The 27975-nt window shown below is 38.9% G+C and overlaps 1 protein-coding gene across 5 annotated transcripts; it reads left to right on the forward strand.

Moving 5' to 3' along the window:
* Positions 1-27901, forward strand: SINHCAF (SIN3-HDAC complex associated factor). Of its 5 annotated transcripts, none has more exons than XM_060413238.1 (6): positions 1-169; positions 13212-13359; positions 14729-14828; positions 16433-16559; positions 21930-22080; positions 25824-27901. In XM_060413238.1, exons 2-6 carry the CDS (start codon positions 13232-13234, stop codon positions 25981-25983), a joined length of 666 nt encoding a protein of 221 aa, XP_060269221.1. In that variant the 5' UTR covers positions 1-169; positions 13212-13231; the 3' UTR covers positions 25984-27901. The 5 variants fall into 5 exon arrangements, with proteins under 5 accessions (XP_060269221.1, XP_060269219.1, XP_042103231.1 ...); XM_060413236.1 differs by lacking the exon at positions 1-169 and adding an exon at positions 955-1072; XM_042247297.1 differs by lacking the exon at positions 1-169 and adding an exon at positions 1225-3930.
* The last annotated feature ends 74 nt before the right edge of the window (positions 27902-27975 follow it).

The raw sequence follows: 27975 nt of genomic DNA on the forward strand, positions 1-27975 counted from the left end.
GTGGCCATAGTGCACGCGGGTGGCGTTGTCCGCCCAACTCCGGAGGGATGCGGATGCGACAATGAGCAACACGCGGCCGCTCGGAAGCGGCCCCGGCTCTCAAACGCCTCTCCCCGGGCCGCGCCCAGACAGCGCGGGCGTCCGGGGTGTCGGTGGAGCCTCAAGTTTGGTTCGCAAATTTATTCACCTGTAGCGTATAAAGTGGGCGCCGCGGAGCTCTCTAGGGCGACGGTGCGCGCGGCTTAAGATGGCCAGTCGGAGCCGAGTTGACTCCGGGATGGAGGCAGCGGCGTTGTCTGCGCCTGAGGAGTGCGGGAACTCCGGAGGGCACTGCTTTTTGTGGGGAGCGTGACAGACCACGTGCTGGGGCTGCGACCCGGGTTTGGTCCGGGGTCCGACTGAGTGTCTGGCTCGCGGTTAGCCGGGAGATGCGAGCGCTGTCGGGGCTGGCCGGCCGGACAATGTGACTTGCTTGATGATGGCGTCTTGCCAGTTTAAAAAGCAGAGTGAAAGTCGCCAACTCTCGGCCGGTGCGGGGCGGGGGATCCGGGCGTTTCTCATCAAGGACATTGCAAAACTTTGATTAAATGGGCCTACTTCTTGGGGAGGACGGCGGGACCGTCCCCGGACTCCCGGGGCGCAGGGTCCGGACCCTTCCCCTGGGCGATCGTCAAGTGTCTCCCCCTGGGAAACAATCCCACGCCCCTGATGCTGCACGTAGGCAGCGCCCGGCTGGACAGAAAACAAAGAGCTGCATGTGCCGGTGCGGGCCCGGCCGACCCTGGAGGCGGCCGCCTTGCAGGCCGGGCCCTCCTAAGTTCGGGCGAGTTTCGGGAGGGGCTTTTGTCCCTCGGCCCCTCGCGGGGAAACTTTGGCGACGCTACTTGTGCGTGGTGCGGTGCCGGAGCGCGGCGGGGAGGCGGCGTGCTTCCTCGCGGCGGGCGGCCGAGGGGCAGCAGTCGGGGCTTGGCGCTGGAGCCGGGGCGCTGGGTGCCGCGACGGCCGAGGGCCCGGGAGAGAGCGGCCGCGAGGGCTCGGCCCGCTCGCCGGGGCCGGAGCCTGCGTCTGGGAGGTCTGTGGATCCGCCTTTGAAGTCGAACTGTTGCCATGTTTGAATTACGTCAGGGCAAAGCCATGAGGAGGAACAAGCCCCGGCAGCACGGCGTGCGGGAGGCGCGGCCTGCGGGAGGCGCCGGGCCGGCCGGGTGGGCGGGCGCGGGGCCCGTTGTTCCGGCGCAGGTGAGGGAGGCGGCGGAGAGGGAGGCGCTTCCCTCCCGCCGCCACCCCCTCCCCTGCGGGCAGCTCTCCACTGGAACTTTCCTCCCGACCCCAGCTGCTGTATTTACCCACGGGTCCGCCGGGGAGCTGTTCTGTTTGCTGCCTGGGTGTTTCTCTCTCGGCCGTCGCCGCGTGCCCGGGGGGAAGCGCAGCCTGGGGCCACCGCGGAGGACTGGGGTGGGACGGGGAGGCATTTTGCTGCTTTCGGGGAAACTGGCGAGCACCCCTTCCCCCCAGCCGAGCCGCGGCCCCCACGTTCAGGGGACCCAGCCCCGACGACACCCAAAAAGCAACCGCAGGGAACTTCGGGGCTCCCGTTGTCCTACAAAGGGAAGCGAGGACTGTGGGCGAACCGTGCGTGCAGCTCCGGTCTTTGTGTGTTTACGTGCGGGAGGGGGGCCGGCTGTGGCCAGGGCTGTTTTGGTTGGGGTGGTGCTATTTGAGGTGGTCGCGCGGTGCAGAGTTTGTTCTGGTAACTCTGACCCCTACTAGATTTCTTTGTTTTTATTTTCTCGCTCTAATCTTCGATTACTCCAGGCACCCGGAAGACCAAGAATTACTGTGTCACAGCCAGACATGAAATGCTAGACAGTTCTCCCCATCCGTCCTTCCCCACACTCCTCACTCATATTATCCTAAGGAAGGTTAAGAAAAGGTCCCCCTCCCCCCCCGCTTTTCTCCTAATAATTTTTTTAAAAAATGAATTTGACCTTGTCATTAAAAGTACTCAAAGCACCTGTTTTTAAACTGGAGTTTGTCACTCTTGAGCGTTTTCATAATTTATGTTACAAAGCCGAACACGTTTATTAGTTGCTCAATTTAAATAAACTTCTGGGACTGTTTCTGGTGGGCTATGGCATTTAAAGTATTTACGTAATGGTTTGGGCAAGGGGGAATCTTTTGGCCTAAAGGTGTGTTCAGCTCAGTGTTTCTGCGTTATCTTTGTACGACCTTGAAGAAGCTAGCACATAGGAGTTAGGCCTTTCTAGATTTTCTGTGGGGGCTGGGGAGGAAGCTGCCCAGGGGGATGATACAAGGTAACGGCTAGCTGTCTCTGCTAGCTCTTCCTAGTTCCTCTGACTGGGATTGACCTGCTGGTTACCCCTCTTAGATTTTCTTTTCAAGCTAACTTTTTTTTTTTTTTTTGGTATGTGGCCCCAGGCATAGCTCAGAAATTATGCTGGTTTGACACATGGATGCTTCTTTGGTATTTGGGGTTTGCTTGCAGTCTAGACATCCGATAAGCAGCACCGTGTCTGTTGTTTCTTTCCTTATTTCTCCTGTATTTTGATCATGTTTAAGGGTTAGAATCCAAAAGTGGCCTTTACTGAAAAATAAAAATATCCTTTGAGGGCCACGCCCACACATACCAGAATATCCATACAAATTGAAACCAGTTTTGTGCTTTCATTGTTTTGCTATTCAATACACTCTTTTCCCCCAAGTTTTGGTTGACCGAATGACAAATACCTACATGCTGCCAATATTAGTACATTTCTGAAATGGATAGAAAGATCTTGTCAAGAGAATGAGAAACTTCAGATTTAATAACCTTATGGCTTTCCTTTGGGGAGTTATTTCTCTGGGTCAGGTATTTATTAATAAAACGCATATGAGGACCTTTGCCAATACACTGAGATTCTTTAATTTGTTTTCTTAATTAGTATTTCATAGCCGAGTTACAGCTAGATTTCAATGTTCTGAGAAATTTCAAATGTATCTAGAGTTTAAGGCTTTTGTTTTAAATATCATGATATGTGCAGCAGAGATTTGGTTTATCAAGGTAAATGAGTTGAGAGTGGGAAAGACACAGACAAGGTCTCTGCTGCCTTCTCGTTTTGCATTACTTTTGCAAGAGATTGGAGATAAAAAGTTCAATACATAGTATATTCTAGAATCTTGGGTGGGCCTCAAGACTGCTATTGCACAGTACTATTCTGTATATCTGGAACCTGAATGATCAGTTTTTTCTCCAGAGTTGGCAGGCAGACCTTGGGAAAACCTGGCTCATAAGCTCACAGTCAGGCAGATTTATGTCACAAAAGCACTTTGAGAATGATTTTCCATGTAAAATAAGTTTCTCACTGGGAAAAACTTAAAGCTAATTTGAAATGTAGACCAACGTCATAAGCTGTTGCAAGGACAAATTAATTTACCGTGCTAGGCACTTACTGGTTGCTTTAAAAGTATTACATTTTCTTTTTTTTTCCCTAAGCAGTGCTAGGCATATAATTGGCTAGGAAGGAGGGAAGAATATTTGTTGAGACACTAGGTTAGTGTTCAGAAGTCTATGGGGTTGAAAAGATGTGATCCAAAGACGCTTGGTTTCCAAAGACATGATCATCTTAAGCAAGTCACTTTGTAGTCAAATTTTGTCATTTGCAAAATAGCAATAATCATACCTGGTTCTCGGGGGTGTAAATAAGTAAATCATGTGCTTGGTAATACCTGTTGTCCTCACAACTTTGGAAAGTAGATATTTTGCAGAAGACAAAGCAGATTTGGATCAGTTTCCTTGCTGGAATACATAATTTAGTAAATGAGAAGTGGAAAGAATAATTGTTTTTGGCCCCATTCCCCACCTTCAGAAACTGTTTCTGGGAAGACACTGCCTTAAACTCCTGGTTGCCGATCTAATTCTGATTCAACCAGGTAACATCAGAAATTCCAGTGGAAATCTAGAAAATACCATCTTCTTTCTGATTTGTCTACAAGAGTGTCCTGTTATAAACTGAAAATATTTTGTTATCTTTTGGTTCTCCAGTTTCTCTTTTTCAGTTTCCCTTTTAATTGAATTTGCAACTGAGTGGTTTTCTGTATTATGGAAATGCAGCTAATCCAAAAGAAGGGAGTTTATTTTCAAGGGAGAGTTTTCTTTTTGTACTAGAAATATAGAAGTCACAGACACATTTGCTATTACATATTCAAGTACAAAAGTTGCAGTTTAACTAAAATAATTTTTTTAGCTTCATATTTAGTTGTTACCACCTACTATAAGTTTGATTTGGCTTAATGTTATTTTAATTTGGTTGATGTTAATGTATGCTGAGTTTAAATAGCTCTCTTTTTGAGATCCATTTCTACACACATTGTTCTCTTAATCCTCCTTTCCTCTACACATGCCTGCTTGAAATCGGGAAATATTTTTTCTACCAATTGTTACGAAAATGTTGACTTGTTTGCTATTAGTCTTTTCTAATTAAAGTCATTCATTTGGTTTACATTTCTTGGAAATCTTTAAAGCCCACTTTTTTTGTGTGTGGGGGTGCAAAAGTCTAGAAGCTAAATGTTAAAGAAAAATGACATTGTTTAAAACATCAGTTTTTTTTTTTTTTAATGCACGTCTTTATTGTGGATACCATTCCTACTTCATGCCCTTAAAAACACTGTTCGACTCCATTCTGTCTACCCCACACTTCTTAGCAAGTTCCACCCAGTTCTGTATACGATGTACAGTTAGCACCTTGTTGTAATATAAGACTTATTAATAGTTTCTGTCCTGTAACAGTTTATCACTGAGTAGAGGGAGCAATCCCCTGGAGGAAGGCATGGCAGTCCACTCCAGTATTCTTGCCTGGAGAATCTCCATGGACGGAGGAGCCTGGTGGGCTATAATAGTCCATGGGGTTGCAGAGTCAGACACCACTGAGTGACAAGCACAGAGGGAACAATAGCTTAAACAAGTATGTGAAATCCAGTGTGTTTGTTAGGAATGGAAAGGTTTTATAAAAAGATGAAATTCTCAAGTAATTTCTTAGGTTAAGAGGATGAAGGAGAAACCATTTGGACAGAAATAGCAGCCTTAAGCATTGATGTGGCTGGTTATAAGGTTGATTTGACACTCCTGGAATATCAGAATTCTATGTTGGGAGTAGCTGGTAGACAGGACTAGATCCTGAGAAGCTTTGAATTTCTTGCCAAGGAGTTTGGATATTATCCTGATAGCCAAGTGTTGGTACCTTGGAAGGAATATTAATATTTGAACCTTTTAGGATGATACCACCTATTTGAGGGGTGCAGCCTTATAAGTCAGTTATGAGGCTCTGACAGAAGTTCAAACACCATAATGAGGGACAGACAGACAATGGGAATGGAAGGAACATGAACCAGAGAAGTGAAAGAAGCAGATTCTTTAAGGGCTTCATCATGGAGATGGTAGAGATCTTGCAGAAGATGAAGAGGGAGCACCTGGTTGACCTTCAGATTTCTTTATGTGATTGTATGGATTAAAGCCAGGTTAGGTGAACATAAAAAGAATGTGTTTGGAAGAGAAGACTATATAATCAGGAGGACATTTAAAGGTTAGGACTGCCAGTCCTTGTGCTTCAGAGAGCTTTAGGAACTTTCCTGAGATTCGGGTTAGACCAGGTATGTGCTTCCTTAACATTTTTGTCAAGTTTGAAAATGGAGAACGACCTTCGTGGAAAGGAATAGGGTTGTTTCATAAACTTAAAATCTCTGGAAATTTTAAGTTCCTCCTTCCCCACAAACTTGTTCTTAAAACCTTCAGAAATCAGGATTCTACCCTCATTTTAGTTGGGTGTGTCTTGGGACAGATAAGAGTTTATATTTCTATAATGTGCAAGTCATAAATTTAAGGAAATAAATCGTATACATACACTGATATTTTCATATTCTTGCTCCACAGCATTCCTGGAAGGTAGAAGTAAGCTTTTGCCCTAATATTACAGAGGACAAATAAAATTTGAGGTGACTGTCTATTCACTTGTAAAGACACAAGCAGAAATATAGATTCCAGCTTGACTTCTTCATCACACTCACAGTAGTCACATTTCTTAACGAATAATCATCCTTTAAAAGCAAATGAATACTACCCGCCCAACCTTTAACTTTCTCATTCACTGGAATTGCTCTTAATCTGGTATTGGAATACCTAGTTTTGTTTTTACAGTATCAAAATGGGAAGACCTAGTATTTCTTCTTACACTGTCTAAAACGCAGAGACCTGGATTTGTGATTTTTATTTTTAACTTGTGCTATGTCAGCTGAAGACTTAATTTCTGAGTTTGACCCCTTTTCTGTAGGAGGAGTTCTAGGGTCTTCTACTGAGCATGGATTCCATAGGCAGCACTGATTTTATTATATAATTTCTCAGTCTGGATACATGTTTGGAGAACATGTCTGTTTTTGGCAGACAAGTGGGCATCTACCACCTCTTTCTGTTTTTCTCCAGGCAAGTTTAAATTTTTAAATTTCACTTGAAAAAGTGAATTAATTAATTCAGAAACTTTGGTATTGGGATGTGGGTAGGTATCTACTAGAAGCAGGTAAAAGGAAATAGTAGTGTTTGATTGCCCCATGCTTTTCCTTAAGTACTACTGAAACGTATCTTTTTGTAGGGGAATACTGCAACCAAGTGGCCTAGCAGTGGGAGAACACAAAACAATCCTATTTGACTCTTTGTGAAGAGTGTTGCAACAGTTACACTGTTAGTGTTTACTAGTTCCTGTACTTACATGTAATTAAAGATAGCATACTGTTGACTAAAATGGTGTCGAAGGTGGCATTACCAGTTTCAGGCACTCGAGATGGCACTTAACTTTGGATCATAAGTGCTTTTTCGTATTTATTTCTCTTCCTTTCCCATAATCATGCCGTTTAAAGTTCAGCTCTAAAAAATGCATCTCCTTCCCTTCAGAGTTGTCTTTGGTTGCTTGGTTCCTTTCCTCTTTGTTCACTGCTGCTTCCTTTCCCACTTTACAAATCTTTTGCTTGTCTCGTCTCTGCAGTTTCCTTCCCATTCTGTTCTGTCTGTTCTGATTTTATTAGTCTATTCTGTATGCTGTCTTGTGGAATATATTTCCTAATGTGTATCTCTTCATCTGTATGTCTTTGAGGAAGTTTATTTAAGTTCTTTGGGCTTTTTCAGATTCCTCTTTAGTTAAGTCAAGATATGTGATGATGACTAAAGTTTTGGGGTGTGGTGCTCTTGACTGAAAAAAAAAAAAAGTATAGAAAGGAGTAAAGTGAAAGTAAACCTCCTTCATTCTTGCACCCCTCAGAGACAATTGCTAGTTACTGGTTCTTAAAAGTCTAATTTAAAAAGCCAGGTTGTGTATTCAAGATCTCATTAAAAACATACTATATAACAAGATATCTTTAAAAAGTTCCCTCTCTGCACATGTTGTAGATCTACTGCCTTCTTTCAAGGGCTGAAAGGGTATCCTGTAGTGTGAAGACACCATACTTTAACCAGTCTGAGAATCCATGGACATTTACACTGTGGCACAGTGGTAAAGAATCTGCCTGACAGTGCAGGAGATACTAGGAGGGGTGGGGTTGATCCCTGGGTCAGGAAGATTCCCTGGAGGAGGAAATGGCAACTCACTCTAGTATTTTTTCCCAGAAAATTCCACGGACAGAGAAGACTGGTGGGCTATAGTCCAAGGGGTCACAAAGGGTCAGACACAATGCCTGAGCGTGTATGCACACACACTATCTTACGTGTGCTTTTTTAGAAAAGAAGTCTAGGTCATTTGATTTTTTTAGAAAAGATGATTAGAAGCTATAGGATTTGGTCTCTTGAAAATGAAGAACAATTTAGAAATGTTTTAATTTGGGAGGTCGCACCCCTGATTTGCATCAGAATTTCACTTCTCAAGATGGTAAGGACAAATGACAACGTTAAGTGTAAAAGCTGATTTATCATCATCTTTGGCATATTTACTTCTGTTTTCTTCTACCTAGTCCATCCAGTGCGTTTTGAGTTTTGAAAAAAGTTTTTCTGAACATTTGTTTATTTTGTTTCTTGGATGTGTTGAGTCGTCTTTGCTGCACTGGAACTTTCCCTAGTTGCAGCAAGCTGGGGCTGCTCTCTAGCTGTGCGCGGGCTTCTCATTGCAGTGGCCTCTCTTGCTGTGGAGCACGGACTCTAGGTAGGGCATGTGGAATCTTCCTGGACAAGGGATGGAACCCATGTCCTCTGCATTGGCAGGTGCATTTTAACCACTGGACCACCAGGGAAGCCCCTGAAAGGTATTTTTGAATATAAGAAAAACAACTGCCCAGAAGGAATCTAGAAAATGGAATTGGGGAAGTTATGACACTGGAGGAACTATTGGTGTCCTTCAAAGCATGCCAACTAAGGTTACTGTTGGCTTCCCTGAGCCACCAGGGAAGTCCTAATAGACGTTACATACATCATAATAAGAACCTTCTCCATTTTCCTAAGTGTTAATGGAAATCACACCCTTACAAGATTTGAAAGATAAGAAAATACTCTGCAGAATTAAGATCTTCACCCCACTGCCTCCTAATTCCATGTTAGAAAGGGTACTAAAAGCTCTAAAATTTGCATTTTCCACGATTCTTCATACTGTTTCTTAGTTTATACCAAATCAGACTGTTCTTTTTGGTATCACTAAAAATTAAAAGAGATCATCTTTAAGCTTGGAACTATCAGAAAACTTCTTATACAGCCTTTACTATTGGTTGTGAAGATTACTTCACCGTCATGTTAAACTGTGCTCAGTAAACTTACATTATGTGTGCTATATTAAGTGTACTAGGACACCATCCTGCTCTTTGCCTTCATAGTCTCATTAAATGAGATTAGACTTGGCTCTTTTGCATCTTGATAAATAGTGGTTACTTCACACTTTCCTTGCTTCAACACTAAGTATGCATTTCCCCATCCTTTCACTAAGTTGATCATTGAATTTTTATGAAATTTACAGTTTTAAACTAGATGAAACCCCAATAAATCAATCAAAACAAATGTTCAGAATTGATTGTTGTATTTTAAAAACTCACATTGCTGTCTTTGTATGCTATTTGTTCATGTAATTACAGTTATTTCTCTTATGGCTTTTGCTGACTTAGCTATTAACTTTAATCTTTGAGATTGAATTAAATTGGACAGAACAGTAATTTCAGCATGGTTGGTTTGTCTTTAACTGTTACAATATTTTTAAAAAATTATGGCTTTTTGGCTGACAGTAGGTAAAGAAGTGAAAGTGCTTTAGCAAACATAAAGTACTGTACAAATGACAGTTTTTTTAAAAAAGTTTAATCCACAGATTTATTGAGTACATATTACGTGATTGACAATATTCTAGGTGCTGAGGTTACAAAGATGAATAAAGTCAAGAGAATTCCAAACCCAATCTTTTTATTTTTAGAAACAAGCATATTGTAACAATTTATATATCAGAAAATTCACTCTCAAAGTATATAATTCGGTAGCTCTTAGTATATTTAGGGTTTTGCAACCACCGCTACCGTCTATTTTTAGAAGGCATATGACAGTTTTAAAATCAGCATTTTAAGTCTTATTTTTGCCTTTATTTCAAAGGTAAATTTTCTTCTGGTTCTGCAGATACACGCTTAAGGGTGATGCTATATGGAGTCTACTCTCATCTGTAACTGTTCATCAATTAGGAAGCAGATGGCATTGGCTTCCTTCTATTAAAACACTGCTGAGCGATGTGACATCTGTAAGGATACATGCAAAAATCACTAACAGTTTGAACAAATAGGTTGTTCTGGGGGAATCATTTAATACTGCACAAATGTGAGCTTAGGAAAGAAATACTCTTTTTTAAAAACTGAAGTTGATTCAGTTTTATTATGTTACTTATTTTTATTATGTTAATTTCAGGTGTACAAAACAACGTAGTGATTCACTGTCTTATAGGGAAGATGTATTCTAAAGACCACTTAGTTTGTTGAGATAATAGAAATCCCAAGTTTAAAATCAAATTGTGCCATGCTCACTCACCACTTTCTCAAATATATAAAGTAACTTGGTTTCAGAGCCATTTTGTGTCTTAGTTTTTTCCCAGAGATTAGAAAAGGTTTTTTATTTTTTTAAAACATTAGTGGGTCTGTAGGTTTTGTGAAAATACTTTCAGTTACTCCCTGGCCTCCCCAAAGCTCAAAATGGTTAAACACCAATCACTGCTTAAGTGGGTTGCTCGTAAACAAAGCCCAGAATGAAACCCCTGTGTATTCACTGCAGATTCCCAGGTGCCTCTCAAGTGCAGGAATAAGCTCAAGGAAAGGTTTACTAGGTTTACTAAGTCGTCATCCATTAAAAGGCTCATGTGCTACTTGTGTGTTGCATCAGGACAGGTGCCTCCCTTCTTTACTGCACTTGGCACTGAAAGAGGGTGAACCCTAGAATTTAGACTCCTCACTCAGCTGTTTAGGCAGAAGAATTTTGTCAGGAAAAACAAGGTTGCAGAGCTACATAAAAGATATCAGGCAGAAGACATCAGGCTATTAGATTTTCTCTGATGTCTAAGAACATTTCTCAGGCTGAAGAGTGGATTGTTTTGCTTACTATTGGGTAAGTTTTGTGGCGATTCCTACCACCAACAAAAATTGATTCACAATCGCTGCTAATGAAAAGGAAAGTAATATTTAGCTATAGTCTTTTTTTTTTTTTTTTTTTTTTAACTATTTATTTCGTTGTGCCGTGTCTTAGTTGTGGCATGTGGGATCTAGTTCCCTGACCGGGGATCGAACCCTTGCCCCTTGCATTTGGAGCATGGAGTCTCAGCCACTGGACCACCAGGGAAGCCCCTAGCTATAGTCTTAATGTTCCCTAGCAGCTTGCCGGCATGATAACTGACACAACTATGACTTCTTGGTCAATCAGATCCAGCCTCAGTGAAGGTAGTAGTTCATATCCTGGAGATGACCTGAATTTTTTATAGTTTTGATAGTGTGTTTATTATTTGTGGAAGGAAGGCGATTGTGAGGGTAGAATAGTCTGTCCTTTAATGGGATTTGGCCTGTGTGTTAATGGAATGAACCGGCCTTTCTTGCTGTACTTCCTCTGTCCTTGCTGAGAACGGAGAAGGGAGGTTGAAGTTTCCTAGAGCTATTGATGAAGCTGCCGACTGCAGGAGGATCTGTGGACTTTTGACCTTGATGATAACGGAAGGTATTAGGGGAATTTGGAGAGGCCGCAGGTTAGTGTAAGGACTAGAAAGAGTTGTGTTACATTTTTGCCTCAAAACAGGAATATAGAAATTAAAGCAGTAGCTTCTACTTTCTTAGTACTTCTTTTAAAGTTTGTATAAACCTGTGTCGTTTGACATTGTTTTTTCCAAAGCAGTGCATGGCCATTTTCTTCAGGAGGCAATTTTCTTTTCATTTATCATGTGAATTTTTGTTAGACTGAAAATCTACTTCATTTCACAGGTCTATACCTTTTCCTACTATATTGAGCACCTTTCTCATTTTTTTTCCTTTCAAAAAAGTCTCACTTAATGAAAAAAATTACCTTAATCAACTAGAAACATTATGTTCTTGTTTGTTTTAACAATTCTTAAACTAACTTAGTTTAGAATTATTGAAATACATCAGTGGCCTTCTGATCCATCACATCTTTCTTTTACTTGCCTCTCAAAAACATCAAAGAACACTAGTTCCTGTTTAAAAGGAAAACAAGTGTTTGGCTAATTATTTGCTGATAAATTATTTTCTTAAAAGCAAATTTTAAATCCTTTGTATTTCAGAATTGCTTCATCTCAAACACACACAGGCACACACAGAGTCTGATTATTTGGTTATTTTTATAAATCACTTTCATAAATACTTACTCTGGTATGGCTAACCAGAATTGGAGAGGGATGAGGTTAGGGAAGAGGTCATTCAAAGACAAACACAAGGCTTTTGTTTTACTCATATATTTGAGTGTATTTCTAAAAGAACTTTTAAAAGGATGGCATTCCTTTTAAAATGTGGTTATAACTCCTAAAACTGTGGGTACAAATCTAGTTAATTTTAATAATTTTCTCTTATGCTTTATGCCCGCACACACAGGCACACACAACAGAGGCCCTGCTCTGGATTTGTCCTTTGGGGTTTAGTTTCTGTTCATTACATTTTCATCACCTCTTAGTCCAGATGTTTTGTGAAGTTGGTCCTTGGTTTGGATATTCTAAATTATTTATAAGGTGTATGTTTACTACCAGCTGCCTTTTGTTGCAACCAGCCCTGGAGTTCTTTCCTCCTTCCTTGATGGATGTTGAGGGTTTTTTTGATCATGGAAATCACAGTTTATCTCAATCTACATTTTTGAACATCTGCCTCCCACTATTAGAGCTCAGGCACAGCACCTCATTGAAGAACTTCAAAAACCTCTGTAACGGCTGAGGGGCAGACCGCTGGTCAGGCAACATGAGCTCACTCTTAATCTGCCTTAATGATTTATGAAATTAGCATTCTTAAACTATAACCCTAGTTTTTTGTATGTTTTACATCCTCCTTTCCGTAGTTTCAATTCAAGGATAACTTGCCTGCTTAGAACTTCCCGTTTATCACAGAAGAAAGCCCCTCTGATTTCCCATAGGGCAAAGTAGTGTGGGTTGATGCATATTGAGTTACTTCTGTGCTTGGTATCAAATTGTAGTCCTGTGGTAAATGCTCAGAACTTTCCAAGAGGGGAATCACAGTAATGCAAACATGCAGAGTAAAAAGGGGTACCTTTAATTTTAGGATGTGTCCTCCACTGTGTATGATCCCGGTGTTTCACAGGACAGTGGAGAGAGAGAATTTGTTGTATTCTCTACTTTGTTGTTGGGCAGTCACTCAGTTGTATTTGACTGTTTGCAACCCCATGGACTGCAGCACACTAGGCTTCTCTGTCCTTCTCTTCTTAGCATCTTGAATTTTAGAAAATGCCTGCTTCCTGTAGTATTAGAGTGAGTTTTTGCCAGGATAGTAGAAGGAGGTAGGAGAAGCCTTGTTATATATCTGAACTGTCCTGTTTGTTTTAGACACTTGGCATGCTCGTGTGCCAAGAATTGAGGTAGATCCAAGAGGTCTTCACCAGAGCCCTCCTGTCTGGCTTGGTCATGTAATACCATGTTGCAGGGGGAGGGGTGGAGCAGAGAGCTTGCTTTTAATGGTTTCTTGTTATAGCCCTCAACAAAGCTGTGTCAATTCCCTTGGCTTTACAGGCTATTGCCCAGAAGAAAAGATGTTTGGTTTTCACAAGCCAAAGATGTACCGAAGTATAGAGGGCTGCTGTATTTGCAGAGCTAAATCCTCCAGTTCTCGATTCACTGACAGTAAACGCTATGAAAAGGATTTCCAGAGCTGTTTTGGGTAAGATCATGTGATGTTTGTACCATTTTTAGAGTGAAAAAGATCACAGTATAAGGAAATATTTCTAAGCAAAGGGATTGGAACAGTGCAATAAAAATTAAAATCACTCATATTCTAATCTAGGTTGTTTCAAGGCACTTGCTCTTAAATCCAAACAATACTGAAAGCATACCCTTCTTTTTTTTTTCTAGATTATGAGGAACTACTAAGTTTATTGTGAAGCCCTAAATCATGGGGGAGTTGAGAGGGAAGCTCAAAAGGGAGGAGATACATGTGTACTGATAGCTGATTCATGTTGTACAGTAGAAACCAAAACAACATTGTAAAGCAATTATCTACCGATTAAAAATGTATTTTAAAAAAGTTATAATAGAACCTTTCATTGTTAACTTCAAGATGTATAAAGAGATTAAAAAAATAACCCTTATTCTCAGAGTAATTGTCCTCCACTAGTACTTTGTATTGTTTTTCTAACTGAGGATCCTAACAGGGTTTAATGTTCTGCCCTGAAACCTGTTAGGGTACATTAATTTTATTTTATAATTTTGTTCTTTATTTTTTCTTTTGACAGTAAACCTCTGCTTAATAAAATGGAATTTACGTTTCAAAAAATACTTTGATGAAACAAGATACTTAATGTTGAGCCATTTTTGATGTTAGAAATTAATTTTACCCCTGTATTTCTTATCAAAACATTCTGTTGATTAGTTATTATTAATCCTAGACTGTATTTATTTTGAAGGTTGTCAAAGAGTCTCCACCAACCAACCTTGCCATTTGAAGTCACATTTTTCTCTTAATGCTTTATTTCTGATTGTATATATGATAAATGCTATTAGTATTTTTCTGTATATGTTTTTAATATAGAAATATGTATAGTAAATGAAAAATTCCTCAGAGAAACAATTAAAAAATAACTTGGAAACTATACATTTATTTCCCCTTATGCAGATACATTCATTAAAATAATACTACAGTGCCTCTCTAGTTTTGTTTGTTGTGAAACTAGAATATCATGGCACATTATTTTACTTAAAGGGTAGCGTTTTATTGCTTACATATCTATACATTTCAAGAAAGATTAATTGGACATCATTGTTTAAAACCATGGTGGCCAGGATCTTCTCTAGGTCTTAAATGTTACCACTGTTTAATTAAAAAAACAATCTTTATTTTAAAATGACCAAATTGCAGCAAATATAAGTTAATTAGACTTCTGAAATATTCTACAGAAACAGTAGAACTGGATCACCCCAGACAATTGGAAATAACATCTGTAAACTATAAATAGTGTTTTTTCTAAAAGAAATGTACTATGAATTCTTTTATGTAAAGGAGATGAGTAAAGGTTTGATCATTTTCTTATCAGGTTACATGAGACTCGTTCAGGAGATATCTGTAATGCCTGTGTCCTGCTTGTGAAAAGATGGAAGAAATTGCCAGCAGGATCAAAAAAAAACTGGAATCATGTGAGTTTATCTTTTCCCCTTTTTCAGTTGTACCTCTGTTATATTTAAAGTAACACTAGTTTTTCCCTTAATTTAGGAAATAATATGTTCCTGGGGTAGAAAAGTCTGAAAAAAAAATAAAGAAAAATACTAGTTGCTGCTTAGATATAATCATTTAACATTTTGGCATGTATTGTATTGAATTTACCCATTTTGGAGATTCACAGTGTACATTTAACATATTTTTAGGTTCAACCCAGAAATTCCTCCAGTTAATTAGACATGAATCCTTTTTTCATCTCTTAGGACCACCGATTTCCTAACTCACGTTGGTACTAATGAGCACATGAGTTTACATTCAGAACTGGATTTAAACCCTCCTTTTTTACCACTTACTACTTGTGAACTTTGGACAGTGACATTTATTTATTAAGTGCAAAAGAGGCTAATAGCCATGTCACAAAACTGTTGTAAGAACTGAATGAGATGATATATATTAAGAATAATTAGTAATCACTCAGTAAAATAGAAGCTGTTTTTATTCTCTATGTTAAATTGAGATTTGCATTTCACTTAATAACGTCACTAGAATTCTTCAGAAAATATTTTCAGTGACCAGAACAACACTGATAAGTGTTATTTGTTTTTCTATATGCTAGCTTTCAGAAGATTTATGACATTTATATAAGATACTTGTTTTTAAGCAGGCAGGCATTTTTTCTTATGCTAGCCTTGTAAGCTGTTCTTTGGTGACAATGTTACATTATTATAATAGGTTTCTGTGTGTCTGTTAACTTCTAAAATTGTGAGTTTTTCTTTAATGAATAGCTTATGTGGGGAAGATCCAAATTGTGATTTTGAAGGTGATGTCAACATCAGGATACATGCATGCTAAGTCGCTTCAGTTGTGTCTGACTCTTTGCAACCCCGCGGACTATAACACACCAGGCTCCTCTGTCCATTACATAAGGACAGAAATCTGCAAATAGTAAATGTGAATGAAGACATGAGAAATGAGACCATATGGGGCTAGACCAGTGGCTTACCGGGCTGTGGGAGAACATGCCATTGCCTGCACGTGGCTGACCTCAGGCTTAAGGGTGTGTAGTAAAAAGAGCATAAAGCATGAATCTGGGCGCCTTCCCTACCTACCTTTGCCTATTTACTAGTTTAGTGAAATAAGGCAAAATACATAGTTTAATGTCTCTTGGTTTTCTGTACCCTAAAATTGGAATAACAAATTACTGCTTACTGCCTTGTGGTGAAGTTAGAATCAAAAGTATATGAAAACGTTTTGTGAACTGCAGACATCATCCAGTGGGAATGTTAATTGTTGTACGGTCTGGTTTTTCTTAACCTACTTGGCTCATTTTCACCATATATAAAACCTATATAAATTTTTTGTCCAGCTACTCTTGCTGTTACTACTTCAAAGTAAAAAAAAACCCCTAGATAAACTGTTTTTAACACCATGTGATGATTCAAAGTGCACATGAGCTCTTAAACACTGAGTAGAAAACTATGGTTCTCAAATTGGGCTCCTTCAAATAAGCACTCATCTGAACTAAGAGAGTACAGAGGTGTCATTTTTAAAATGGTATTAAATATTCAGTATTTTCTTCCAGGTGGTAGATGCAAGGGCAGGACCCAGTCTAAAGACTACACTGAAACCAAAGAAAGTGAAAACTCTATCTGGAAACAGGATAAAAAGTAACCAGATCAGTAAACTGCAGAAGGAATTTAAACGCCACAGTAAGTTGGATATTGAGACATGAGGATTTAAGAATGGATGTTTTGTTTTTGTCTGCGGGTGGCACATGGCATATGTAGACCATTTTTTCTTTTGTTGCTTTTTTAAAAAAGTGGGAGGCAATGTTGACTGGTAGAGATATTTTATTTCTAGGAAATCTTGGAACTTTATCTTTGATTTTGATGTCTTAAAAGTACTTTCATTAGCCACTTCTTCAAACTGTACTCAGAACACTTGGACCATTCTCATCTCTGTATTGACATCTTTTCTAGAACATTAATGTTTCAAGTTTGTTTACTTGATTTTTACCCTTAAGGAGATTGAGGCCTGAAGACATGCAGAAAGGTATGTAAATAATTAGTGGGCAACTTAAGACTAAAACCCAGGTTTTCTGGAGAGTAATTTTGGAAATCATAACTCACATATTGCAGCCTCAAGATTTTTAGGTTTAAAGGGGCTTGGTGTGTTGGGTCAGAGGATGGGAAAGAAATGATAAATTAATAATAAGTTCATCTACTTTTATGGGAAGTCACTGGGGGCATGGGACCTGTTGTAGTACTTCTGTATTTAGTAATTTAAATTTTGAAAAGGAAATCCACTGAATATAATGTTATTACCCCCAGGGGATTTGAGGCAGTACTATTGAGTCAAGCACAATAGTGTTTCTGCAGGAGAAATGTAGACATATTTATATCGGTGGAATAAACTAACTATAAATAAACTAGTCATGTTTGCCCACCTGATTATGGCCCAGATCAGGCCAGATTTTGTGGCCAAATGGGTTAGAGATAAACGTTTGTTTTGAGAACCTTTTCAGAATTGTGGGTGGACCTATATTGGAGTTTTCAGGATTAAAAAAGATATGGGGACTTCCCTGGAGGGCTAATGGTTAGAACACCGTTATATGGGGCATGAGTTGTCGCTAAAAAAAAGATCCGTAGGGCATTGTTAGACAAAATATTATCAATCAATGTTTGTTTTAGAGTAATGGAGAAAGACAGTTAAATTTACTGATCAGACAGAAGGAAAGGAAGGAAGGAAAACTATCATCTCTTGAGCATTTTGCTATATATACCAAGCACTTTACAATTATCCCAGTGATATCAGTTTTAGAGATTAGGATAGGAAGTGCAAGGTAGTGGTTTCACCTTGATCTGGGGTCACTTAATAAGTAGTAGAGATGAACTTGACCTGGGGTTTATCTAATCTCAAAACCCTGTGCCCTTTCTACGCAATCATCCTGCTCTTTTGGATAGCATAGCTTATGCCCCAGGACCCCAAAGTCTTTCCAGATCTGCTACTAACTCCATGCTCTAAGCTGGTGTTACTAGTAAGTTGTTGGTGCTACTAGTCCATAGTTATTTTGAAAATATATTTAATTTAATTAATTATACATTTAATTAATATATATTTAATCTTTGGGTAAACTTTTATAATACATTGGTAGTAAAATATTTAGGCAACATCAAATACATGTGTATTTTAATCATAGATGTTTCTTTCTTAACCAGCTATCACCAAGGGGCAAATAAAAACTGACTCTACCCTTTATTCTCAGAAAATGTTTTAGTGAACGTTTGGAAAACAGTAATTTTCTTATCATTTGAGGAGTAGAGAAATTGAAAGTTTGTATGTATATTCTTAGCATCTTTAATTATAGGGAAGGTGACACCTAACTTTTGCCTTACCTAAGGGAATATGTCCAGGGTAATTTTAGATTTTTGTGATAAAGCTATGTTGTGGAGGGGTTGGAGATTGAAAATTAATGGGTTTGGAGACTCAGTGAAACAAGATTTTTTAGGTGCATTGTGAATTGCTAGCAGCTGTGTGCAGTGTAAGAGTTTTGAGATATTTGAATTTTTATACATCACCCACTAAATGGTTTCTCTGCCCCTAGTTACATATTTACTTCTGTGCATCTTGCGTGTACCTGACATGTATTCCTCTTCTTAGGATGTTCTTTCCTTTGTGATATATTGGAAAGGCATTGGATCTAAGGCTTGAAGATTGGGATTTGAGTTCTTGAACAAATATATGACCCTGGTGTTGCTTAACATTAAACCACAGTTTCCTAATCAAGAGAAGTGAGGATAAGCAAGTAAAAAGGGCTTTTGTAAAACAAAACAAAAATAAATTCCTCTAGAAATGTTAGCCTTTTTTTGTGTGTGTGTGTGTCATTTTTCCTAAAATCTGCCATGATTCTGGTTGCTGTAGAATAAAATTGAAACTGCCTAGCAAGTCTTGGGGTGTCTCCTTTAGGGTAAGGTCAGTTCCCTTACTGTGCATGGTGTATTCTGTGTCCATCACTTTGCTCATCATCCCCGTCTATCCCATGTGGGGGATGGCATTTCCAAATCCAACCTAATGTTTAAGATTTTAAAGGTTTCAGTTCTTTGAAGAATTTCCAGATTTACATTCTAGAAGACAACTGCATTTCTGTGTGTAGTTAATTGTATCCTGTTGTCCCAGGTATTATTAGATTAAGCCATATAAAAAATTTGCCACTTTTATAGTTAGAAACGGACAAATATAACTGCAATTTCAAATGGTTCATAGATATTAAGCACTTACTAGGATAGTACATTTTCTTCAGAAGCATAGCACTGCTATTGCTATTAATTGTTAGGGAAGTCTTTTAAGTATTCCCATAGCCTTACTCCTTTAAAGCCTGCTATTTTTTTTTTTTACATTAAAAAAATATATTCTTTTACCATTATGGTTTATCATAAGATATTGAATATATTTCTCTGTGCTATACAGCAGGACCTTGTTGTTTATCCATTCTATGTGTAAAAGCTTCCATCTGCTAAGCTCACCCTCCACTTCATCCCACCCCAGCCTCCCCGCCTTGGCAACCACAAGTCTCTTCTCTATGTCCGTGATTCTCCTTCTGTTTCATAGGCTCATTTGTGTCATGTTTTAGATTCCGTGTATAAGTGTTATCATGTGGTATTTGTCTTTCTCTATCTGACTTATTTCACTTAGTATGATAGTCTCTAGTTGTATCCATGTTGTTGCAAATGGTGTTATTTTGTTCTTTTTTATGTGAAGCTTGCTGTTCCTAAGAATTTTGCTTGGTTGTTTTTTTCCATGGAGTTTAAGCTATTCATAGATTGGAAGTAAATGAACATATTAAAAACACCAATGGTGCTTTCTTTGTTTTAGATACTTAATATTAAATGTAATTTTATGTAAAATTTTGTTAATAGAAAACACTTGTGAGCACTGTTCAAAACAGCTTTCTTCAGTCTTGTTTCTCCCCATGCAGGATGTGACACAGGGTTTGTTGTCTAGTGGATACTTCATGAATATTTGATTGGTCCTCTAAATTGGAGGATTGTTCTATCCACCTGTCCTGGGAGGGGGGGAGTCTGCAGATAAAGGTGAGGTGTGTAGTAGACTCAGCCCCTGTCTGATATTTCTGTTGCTGGGAATAGCAGTAGGATGGCTTTATAGCTCAGTGACTATTAACCAAAAGATTTATATTCTGGTTTGTAAATGTATGTGATAGCTTCTGAGGGCAAAAATACTAAATCATGTGTAGCTTGTATCTGATTAACTGCCTTTATTCCTTACTAAGTTAGAATCTATTGTTTTTGCTTTATAGGTAGGGTTTCATTTTTCTTTGGATGCTTTCAAGATTTTTCTCTCTTTCTTCAGTTTTCGGGAGTTTAATAATTATAGTGTGTTTAACCGGCCCTGCAGTGCAGGAGACCCAGGTTTGATCCCTGGTTTGGGAAGATCCCTGGAGAAGGGAATGGTTACCCATTCCAGTATTCTTGCCTGGAGAATCCCATGGACAGAGGAGCCTGTGGGCTGCAGTCCACGGGGTCACAAACAGTCAGACACGACTGGGTGACTAACACTTGCACTTTGGCATTGGTTTCTTTGGGTATATCCTGTGTGACGTTTGCTCATCTTAAATCTGTAGGTTTGTCTCTTGCCAAGTTTGGCACATTTTCTGCCACTGTATTTGAGTACTTTTTTACCTGCACCTTCTTTGTCCTCTTCCTTCAGGACTGCAGTCACATGGATGAAGATTTTTTATCGTAGTTACGCAGGTCTCTTAAGGCTCTTCATTTGTTTTCTTAGTGTTGTACGGGTTGGCTGATTTCTGTTCTTTCTTCCAATTCACTGATTGTTAACTCTGTCCCCTCCATTCTGCTGTAGAGCCTGTCCACTCTCCTGTCATTTATTGTGTTTTTTTCAGTTTGGATTTTAGTTCCTTGATTCTTTATAGCTTTTTTTTTTTTTTTTTAAACTGAGACCTGCTTATTGAGTTTATGTTTCCATTTATTTTAAGCTTGTTTGTAAAGGCTCACTGAAGCATTTTTGTCATGGCTGCTTTAAAATCTGTCAGATAATTATAACATCTCTGTCATCTTGGCATTAATATATACTTGACTTTTCATTCAATTTGAGATCTCCCTGGTTCTGGATATGATGTGATTTTTTTAAAAAATTGAAACCTAGACATTCAAAAATTGTGTGATGAGACTCTGAGTTTTATTTAAACCTTCTGTTTTAACTGGCTTTTTTTTTTTTTCCCTCGGTCAGAGGGGGAAATGGGAGAGGGGCACAGCCTTGTTACTGCCAGGTGGTGTTAAAGTCAGGTTCCCCACCCAACCTCTATAGATCTGAAGTGGGAGTGGCTCCTGACTGCAGCTGGGTGGGGCTGGGATGGGAGTTAAGGCTCCCACGTGGTTGGGGTCCTCCTGTTCTTGGTGGGCCATGGTGAAAGCCCAGACTCTTTAGTAGGCTGTCACTGCCATCACCCTGGTGAAGGTGTTGGGGAGGCCTCATAACATTCTTGATAGGATGGAAATCTAGGCTTTCCAGGTGGCCTTTGCTAGGGTCGGTGGGGGTAGGGACCTGTTTTTTCTGTTTGGCTGCAGTAAAGTGATTATTGTGTTGTAAAGATTTTCTGTCTTGCTAGACTGCCCCTTTCTTAGTCCTCTGGCTAGAGAGGGCCGACTTTTGTTGGGGGTGTGTGTGCGTGTGTGTCTCTGTGTGTACCCACTGGCTTTTCTGAATTACTGGCTTCTTCAGCTTCAAGACTGGGGTTTATAAGGCAAAAATAAAACCCATAAAAGCTAGGGTGCTAACCTCCACATCCTTCCTTAAGTGTTAAGGCCTCTAGCTGTTGCCAACTTTTGGAGTCTTTAGTTTTGTTTTATATGGAAGAGAGGAAAGCATGTCTACTCTTAGTCTTACCAGAAGCTCATTTTCTTTTAGATACACTTTAGTACAAATACAGTAGAATAGAAAATAATTTTTTTCCATTTTCGACTATCTCATTCAGTGTTTTATGCTGAGGCTTAGTTGCGAGGGCATATAATGAAATTATCATTTTTGTTTTCTCTTTACTTCAGATTCTGATGCTCACAGTACAACCTCAAGTGCCTCTCCAGCTCAGTCTCCCTGTTACAGTAACCAGTCAGATGATGGCTCAGATACAGAGATGGCTTCTGGCTCCAACAGAACGCCAGTGTTTTCCTTTTTAGATCTCACATACTGGAAAAGGTAAAAGCAACAGAAAATATCTCTCTAACCAGCAAACCTTCTTAATTACAGGCGACCGTTTCCCACTTCCTTAGCAATTATATGGCATTTGGCAAACCGCTGGCAGCATGTGTGGTTGGAGGTGGATTAGGCAAGAATGGAGCTGAGAGTTTGGATTTTGTGTGTTTTTCCTATTAAAATTGGTTTAAAATAAAAACCATGTTAAGGAATCTAAACTTGCTATAATGGAGTATACTTAGGTATTCAATGTGACCAACTCTCCCACTGAAAAAAAGTAAAAAGACTAGAAGTATATATATATTTTTATGTCTTTAAAAATGGCATTAACAAGTAGACAAGTTGATGAGGAATATATATGCATGCTCAGTCACTCAGTCATGTCTGACTCTTTGTGACCGCCATGGACTGTAGCCTGCCAGGCTTCTCTGTCCATGGGATTACCTTGGCAAAAATACTGGAGTGGGTTGTCATTTCCTCCTAGGGGATCTTCTCGACCACAGGTATCAAACTTGTGACTCCTGCGGCCCCTGCATTGGCAGGTGGATTCTTTACCCCGTAGCGGCCTGGGAAGCCCCTAATAAGGAATAACCAGAGGCCAGATGTCATGTGAATGAGAAACCCCAAAGTCAAAAAAGAGATAATAGACTAGGAAAGAGAGAATATTGAAAGAGAAAGTGGTTAAGGATTTTCTAGTTCACAGATTTGGGAAGACTAACAAGTTAAAAGCAAGGTAATAAGCAGTTATCATATGGGTGAGGAAAATTCACCCATATGACACATTATAAGCAAACTATGGAACATGGGAGGCAAAACAGTTAGTGAAGAAAATAAAGACTTTATTTTCAGAGGAACACCAGACACACAAGCTGAGTTCTCAGCATGAACAAAGGATGCCATAAAACCATAGATTTAACACCTTCAGTGGCCCCAGAGATAATAGCTGGGGGATAATTCTCCCAGGCAAGAATACTGGAGTGGGTTGCCGTGCCCTTCTCCAGGGGTTGAACTTATGTCACTTAGGTATCCTGTGTTGGCAGCTGGGTTCTTCACCACTAGCACACCTGGGAAGCCCGTACATGACAACAATAGCATGCAGATCAAAGTAGTAGGAGTAATGGGAGTTAAAATGTCCTAATATCTTTGTATTGTTGAGAAAAAATATTGAATAACTTTAAAGTTTGATGAATGAACTGTATAACCACTAGAGGAATAAAAATAAGAATGTAAAACCTCCAGAGAAGAAGAGAAAGACCAAGAATTTACACATATACCTAGCAAGATAAAATGAAGAAAACTTCTATATATTTGTAAATTGAGAAACCTTGGGTCAAGAAGAAAGTGTAAGTTAGAACATCCTTATAACTAAAAAATTGAAAAATACCACAAATCAAAATGTGTGATATGAAGTTAAAGAGGTAAATAGAAGAAAAGTTGCTTTTAGTACTTTCTTTTAACACAAAGATTTAAAATAAACGAAGTGATATATATCCAGTTTACAGATTAATAAAGAAAAATAAAAGCAAGGAAATCCTAAAGTAGGAATAAATGGAATAGAAAACCAATATGAAGGAGTAGTATCAGTAAAGCCAAGAGTTGGTTCTTGAAAAAGATGACCAAAGAAGTCTCTACAGATCAAGAAAAAGAGATAGTCCCTTGTTATTTCTTGGATAAGAAAGTGATATTCAACTCTAGACAAACAGAGGTTTAGAAGACAAAGGATATTATAAACAACTTTATGCCAGTAAATTTGAACATACAGGTGAAGTGGATACATTAGTAGAAAAAGACAGTTTACCGAAACTGTGCCAAGACTTGAAGAGTCACATAATAAAGAAAATGGATTCAGAGGTCAGAAGCCTTCCCACAAAAAACCCCAGGCTGAGATAGACAAGTCCTACTGAATGTTCCAGAAACAAATGAATCTGATCTTGCACTGGCTTTCCAGATTATGGATCAAATAAGGCCTAGGCGCCAAGCATTCTGTGAGGCTAATATACCTTTGATATGTTATAAACAGTTTATCATAAGCATATTAGATTTATTCTAGGGATGTGAGATTGTTTTAAGCATTAGAAAGCCAACTAACATAATTTGACAGTTCCTAAAGGAGAGGGGAAAATGCCTGTCGTATTAGTGGTGTATTGAAGACATTTGATAAATTTGAACTTCAAGGTTTAAAATAAAACCTTTAGCAAAATAGGAATAGAAGTCAACCACACTGATAAATACTTTGTATTTTCAGGTAAAATCGAACATGGTCCCGTTCCTATATTTCAGCAACATTACCTTCAGACATGTGCACTGATGTGTGCAGCGTGTTTGCAATAGCAAAAATGGTCCCATCAGAAGAACAGTGTTCACCTAAACTATCACAACAGTGTTAATCGGTTGTACCTTAATGTGGAATAAAAAGTTTTAAAAAAGGAGTCTGCAAACTGTGGTATATTCACATGGTGGAATACCGTACATATGTTAAAATGAAAAAAAGCTCTAATAGTACAGTATATTTGAACCTCAGTTATTGTTGAGGAAAAAAATTGCAGCATACAGTATGATTCCATATATGTGCATTTCTGTATCTATTTTTATTTTATATGTTACATATATGAGATAACAAGCAATATGTTTAGAGATGCAAACATGTATACAAAGAAAAAGGGGAGTGATAAACCTAAAATTTTAAAGAGGATGAGATTGAGTGGAGTGGGATTGAGAAGAGCATACAGGGGGATTTCATAGGAAGTAATCATTTTTTTCCTTAGAGTGTATGATCCATGAGTGATTTGCTGTGTTGTCATTTTTGTATGCCTTTATGTGTATTTGATAATATGTGTATATATTTTTTGTCTGATCAATATTAAAACCGCCAGCTGTATCAGCCTGTTCATGGTGGCTATTTTTCTTTAAGATGTGGTGACTTTTGGAGGAAACAGTTAATAACTTTAGGAACAGCCTCTGAAACTGAGGAATACCTTCTCCCCCTTAATATTTATTAAGATTCAGTGTGGGATTTGGGCTTTCCTCATGGCTCAGCTGGTAAAGAATCCGCCTGCAATGTGGGAGACCTGGGTTTGATCCCTGAGTTGGGAAGATCCGCTAGAGAAGGGAAAGGCTACCCACTCCAGTATTCTGGCCTGGAGAATTCCATGGACTACACAGTCCATGGGATCACAAGAGTCACATATGACTGAGTGACCTTCACTCACTCACTCAGTGTGGGATTTAAGGGGCTTGGGTAATTCCCGTTACCTGGCAAATTGAGGTCACTCTAGGAGACCATTCGTTAGAAATTTGATAAGATTGTGGCTGTAGAACCTTTCTTTGATCATATTCTCCTAGTTATAATGTTTGGTGTGTATGTGTGTATGTTAGTGGCTCATTCTACTAGTTATAGTAGAATAACTAGTTATAATGTTCTACTAGTTATAATGATTGGTGTGTATGCGTGTATGTTAGTTGCTCGTTCCTGTCCACCTCTTGGCTACTCCATGGACTGTAGCCCGCCAGGCTCCTCTGTCCATGGGATTCTCCGGGCAAGAATACTGGAGTGGGTTGCCAGTTCCTTCTCCAGAGGATCTTCCCAACTCATGGATTGAACCCAAGTCTCCCACAGTGCAGGCAGGTTCTTAACCATCTGAGCCACCATTAAACCAGTATAATGATTGGTGGGTTGTTCTTTTTTTTTTTGTATTCTTATTCTGCCTTATTGATATATTTTGTTCTCTCTCCGTTTTTTCTTTTAGACAGAAAATATGCTGTGGCATTATCTATAAGGGCCGTTTTGGGGAAGTCCTCATCGACACACATCTATTCAAGCCTTGCTGCAGCAATAAGAAAGCAGCTGCTGAGAAGCCGGAGGAGCAGGGGCCAGAGCCTCTGCCTATCTCCACTCAGGAGTGGTGACTAAGCTTTATGTAGAAGGGGAGCAAAAACGATTTAAATTTTGGAAAACAAAGCAACAAAATGACCCTCCTGTTTTTAATTTGGATACCTGCTATTCTGCCAAAAGATGGATTTGTAGAATAGTTTTGAATGGGTTATTTTTCCTCCAGTTCCACAAACTCTGAAGCCAGTGAAGCTTACTAAGAGATAAAAAAGAAGTGTACATAATATTTAAGATGCTGAGTATTTCATAGGAAAGCTGAATGCTGCTGTAAAGTGCTCTTTAAGTCTTTTTTAAAAATCCCCTTCTAATGAATGAAATTAGGGGAATTTTCAGGGGACAGAGATGGGATTTGTTGTATGATAAACGTATGTAGTTTTAGTCTTTCTATTTTGAGAAGCAGTGGTTGGGGCATTTTTTAAAATGGCTGGCTACACTTGTTTTCCTTCATTATAATAAATTTGTCATAACTCAGTAAACATGGACTTGCCCCTAGAGGTAGTTGTTAATAACTGAAATATTAAGGTCTTGCCGAGGTTCTGGTGATTCAAACCTGTACTACTGAATATTAAGCAGGACAGGCAGCTCTCTGGTGCGAATATCTTGAAGGAGTAATTTCTAAATATGCAGAGGTAACTTGACTGTATATGTTGCATCCTGTGTCACCTCCCTCCATATTGATATTTGATACAGATTTTAATTTATATGAAACTTAAAAAGCAGAATCAAAACTTAAAGCAGAATTAAAGTTCCTCTTGGGGAAATGTCAAGTCTTTGGGATAAGCAATCCTATATGAATAGTACCAAAGCATTACCACTTGGTAGAGAACATTCTCTATTAAAAATGTTAGATTATCTGAAAAATAACAATGCAAGTCTTGAGGATGGCACACGAGAAAAACAAAGGTTAATGCTTCTTGGGGCACGTTTCTTAGAGGGCTTGCAAGTGTGTAAATAATTTGTTTGTGTTACGTGACTGGTGACTTCACTGAAAATCTGCACAATTCAGTTTTAGCTCTGGATTTCTTCAGTTGACCTTTGTGAAGGTTTTATCTGTGTAGAATGGTTGTTTGACTTGTTTTAACCTGTTAGGGTTTTGGGATTTTTTTTTTTTTCATTCTATATTAAAGTAAAATTCTACTAAAAGAAAAGAGGTGTGTGTTAATGCTGAGTGGGTTGGTTTTGGTTTGGCTTCTTTTAGTCAGGCTTTCTGAACATTGAGGTGTTAGATGATACATCCTAAATGTGGAGCTCTTCCATTCTAAAACCTTCATTAAAGGCCTTTTACTTGAACCCAAACCAAAGTACTATCTATTGCCTCTTTTCTAAAAGTACAGGAAAAATATATCACCTGTTTTCATAATGAGGAAGCATCGTTTGCCTCTCTGGTAAAACATGACTCAGTCCTTATTTTTAAAACTGGATTTTAAAGATTGGATAGTATACATAACAAGAGAGTGAGCCACTTTTTATGGGCACCCTATAGTTTTATAGTTCTTAATTGAAACTTAAAGTTTTATATTTCTTCCTTTGGGAAAAACTACAAGCCACCATATGCACAGACTACACAGTGAGTTGGGTCAGTGCTCCCGCAGACTTTGAGGTGTATTACAAGAACCCCAGCCATTATCATCTTCCTCCTGAGTTATTTTGAAATTTTTTTTTGTACATTTTGGCTGCAGTATTGGTGGTAGAATATACTATAATATGGATCATCTCTACTTCTGTATTTATTTATTTATTGCTAGACCTCAACCACAGTCTTCTTTCCCCCTTCCACCTCTCTTTGCCTGTAGGATGTACTGTATGTAGTCATGCACTTTGTATTAATATATTAGAAATCTACAAATCTGTTTTGTACTTTTTATACTGTTGGATACTTATAATCAAAACTTTTACTAGGGTATTGAATAAATTTAGTCTTATTAGAAAATAAAAGAGGCTGTTTTGTGGCTTTGTTTGAAAGGTGTTCTTAAGTAAGAATAACTAATACTTTTGGCCCGCACAGGTGT

Source organism: Ovis aries, chromosome 3, assembly GCF_016772045.2.
Source record: "Ovis aries strain OAR_USU_Benz2616 breed Rambouillet chromosome 3, ARS-UI_Ramb_v3.0, whole genome shotgun sequence".
Classification (NCBI taxonomy): Eukaryota; Metazoa; Chordata; class Mammalia; order Artiodactyla; family Bovidae; genus Ovis; species Ovis aries.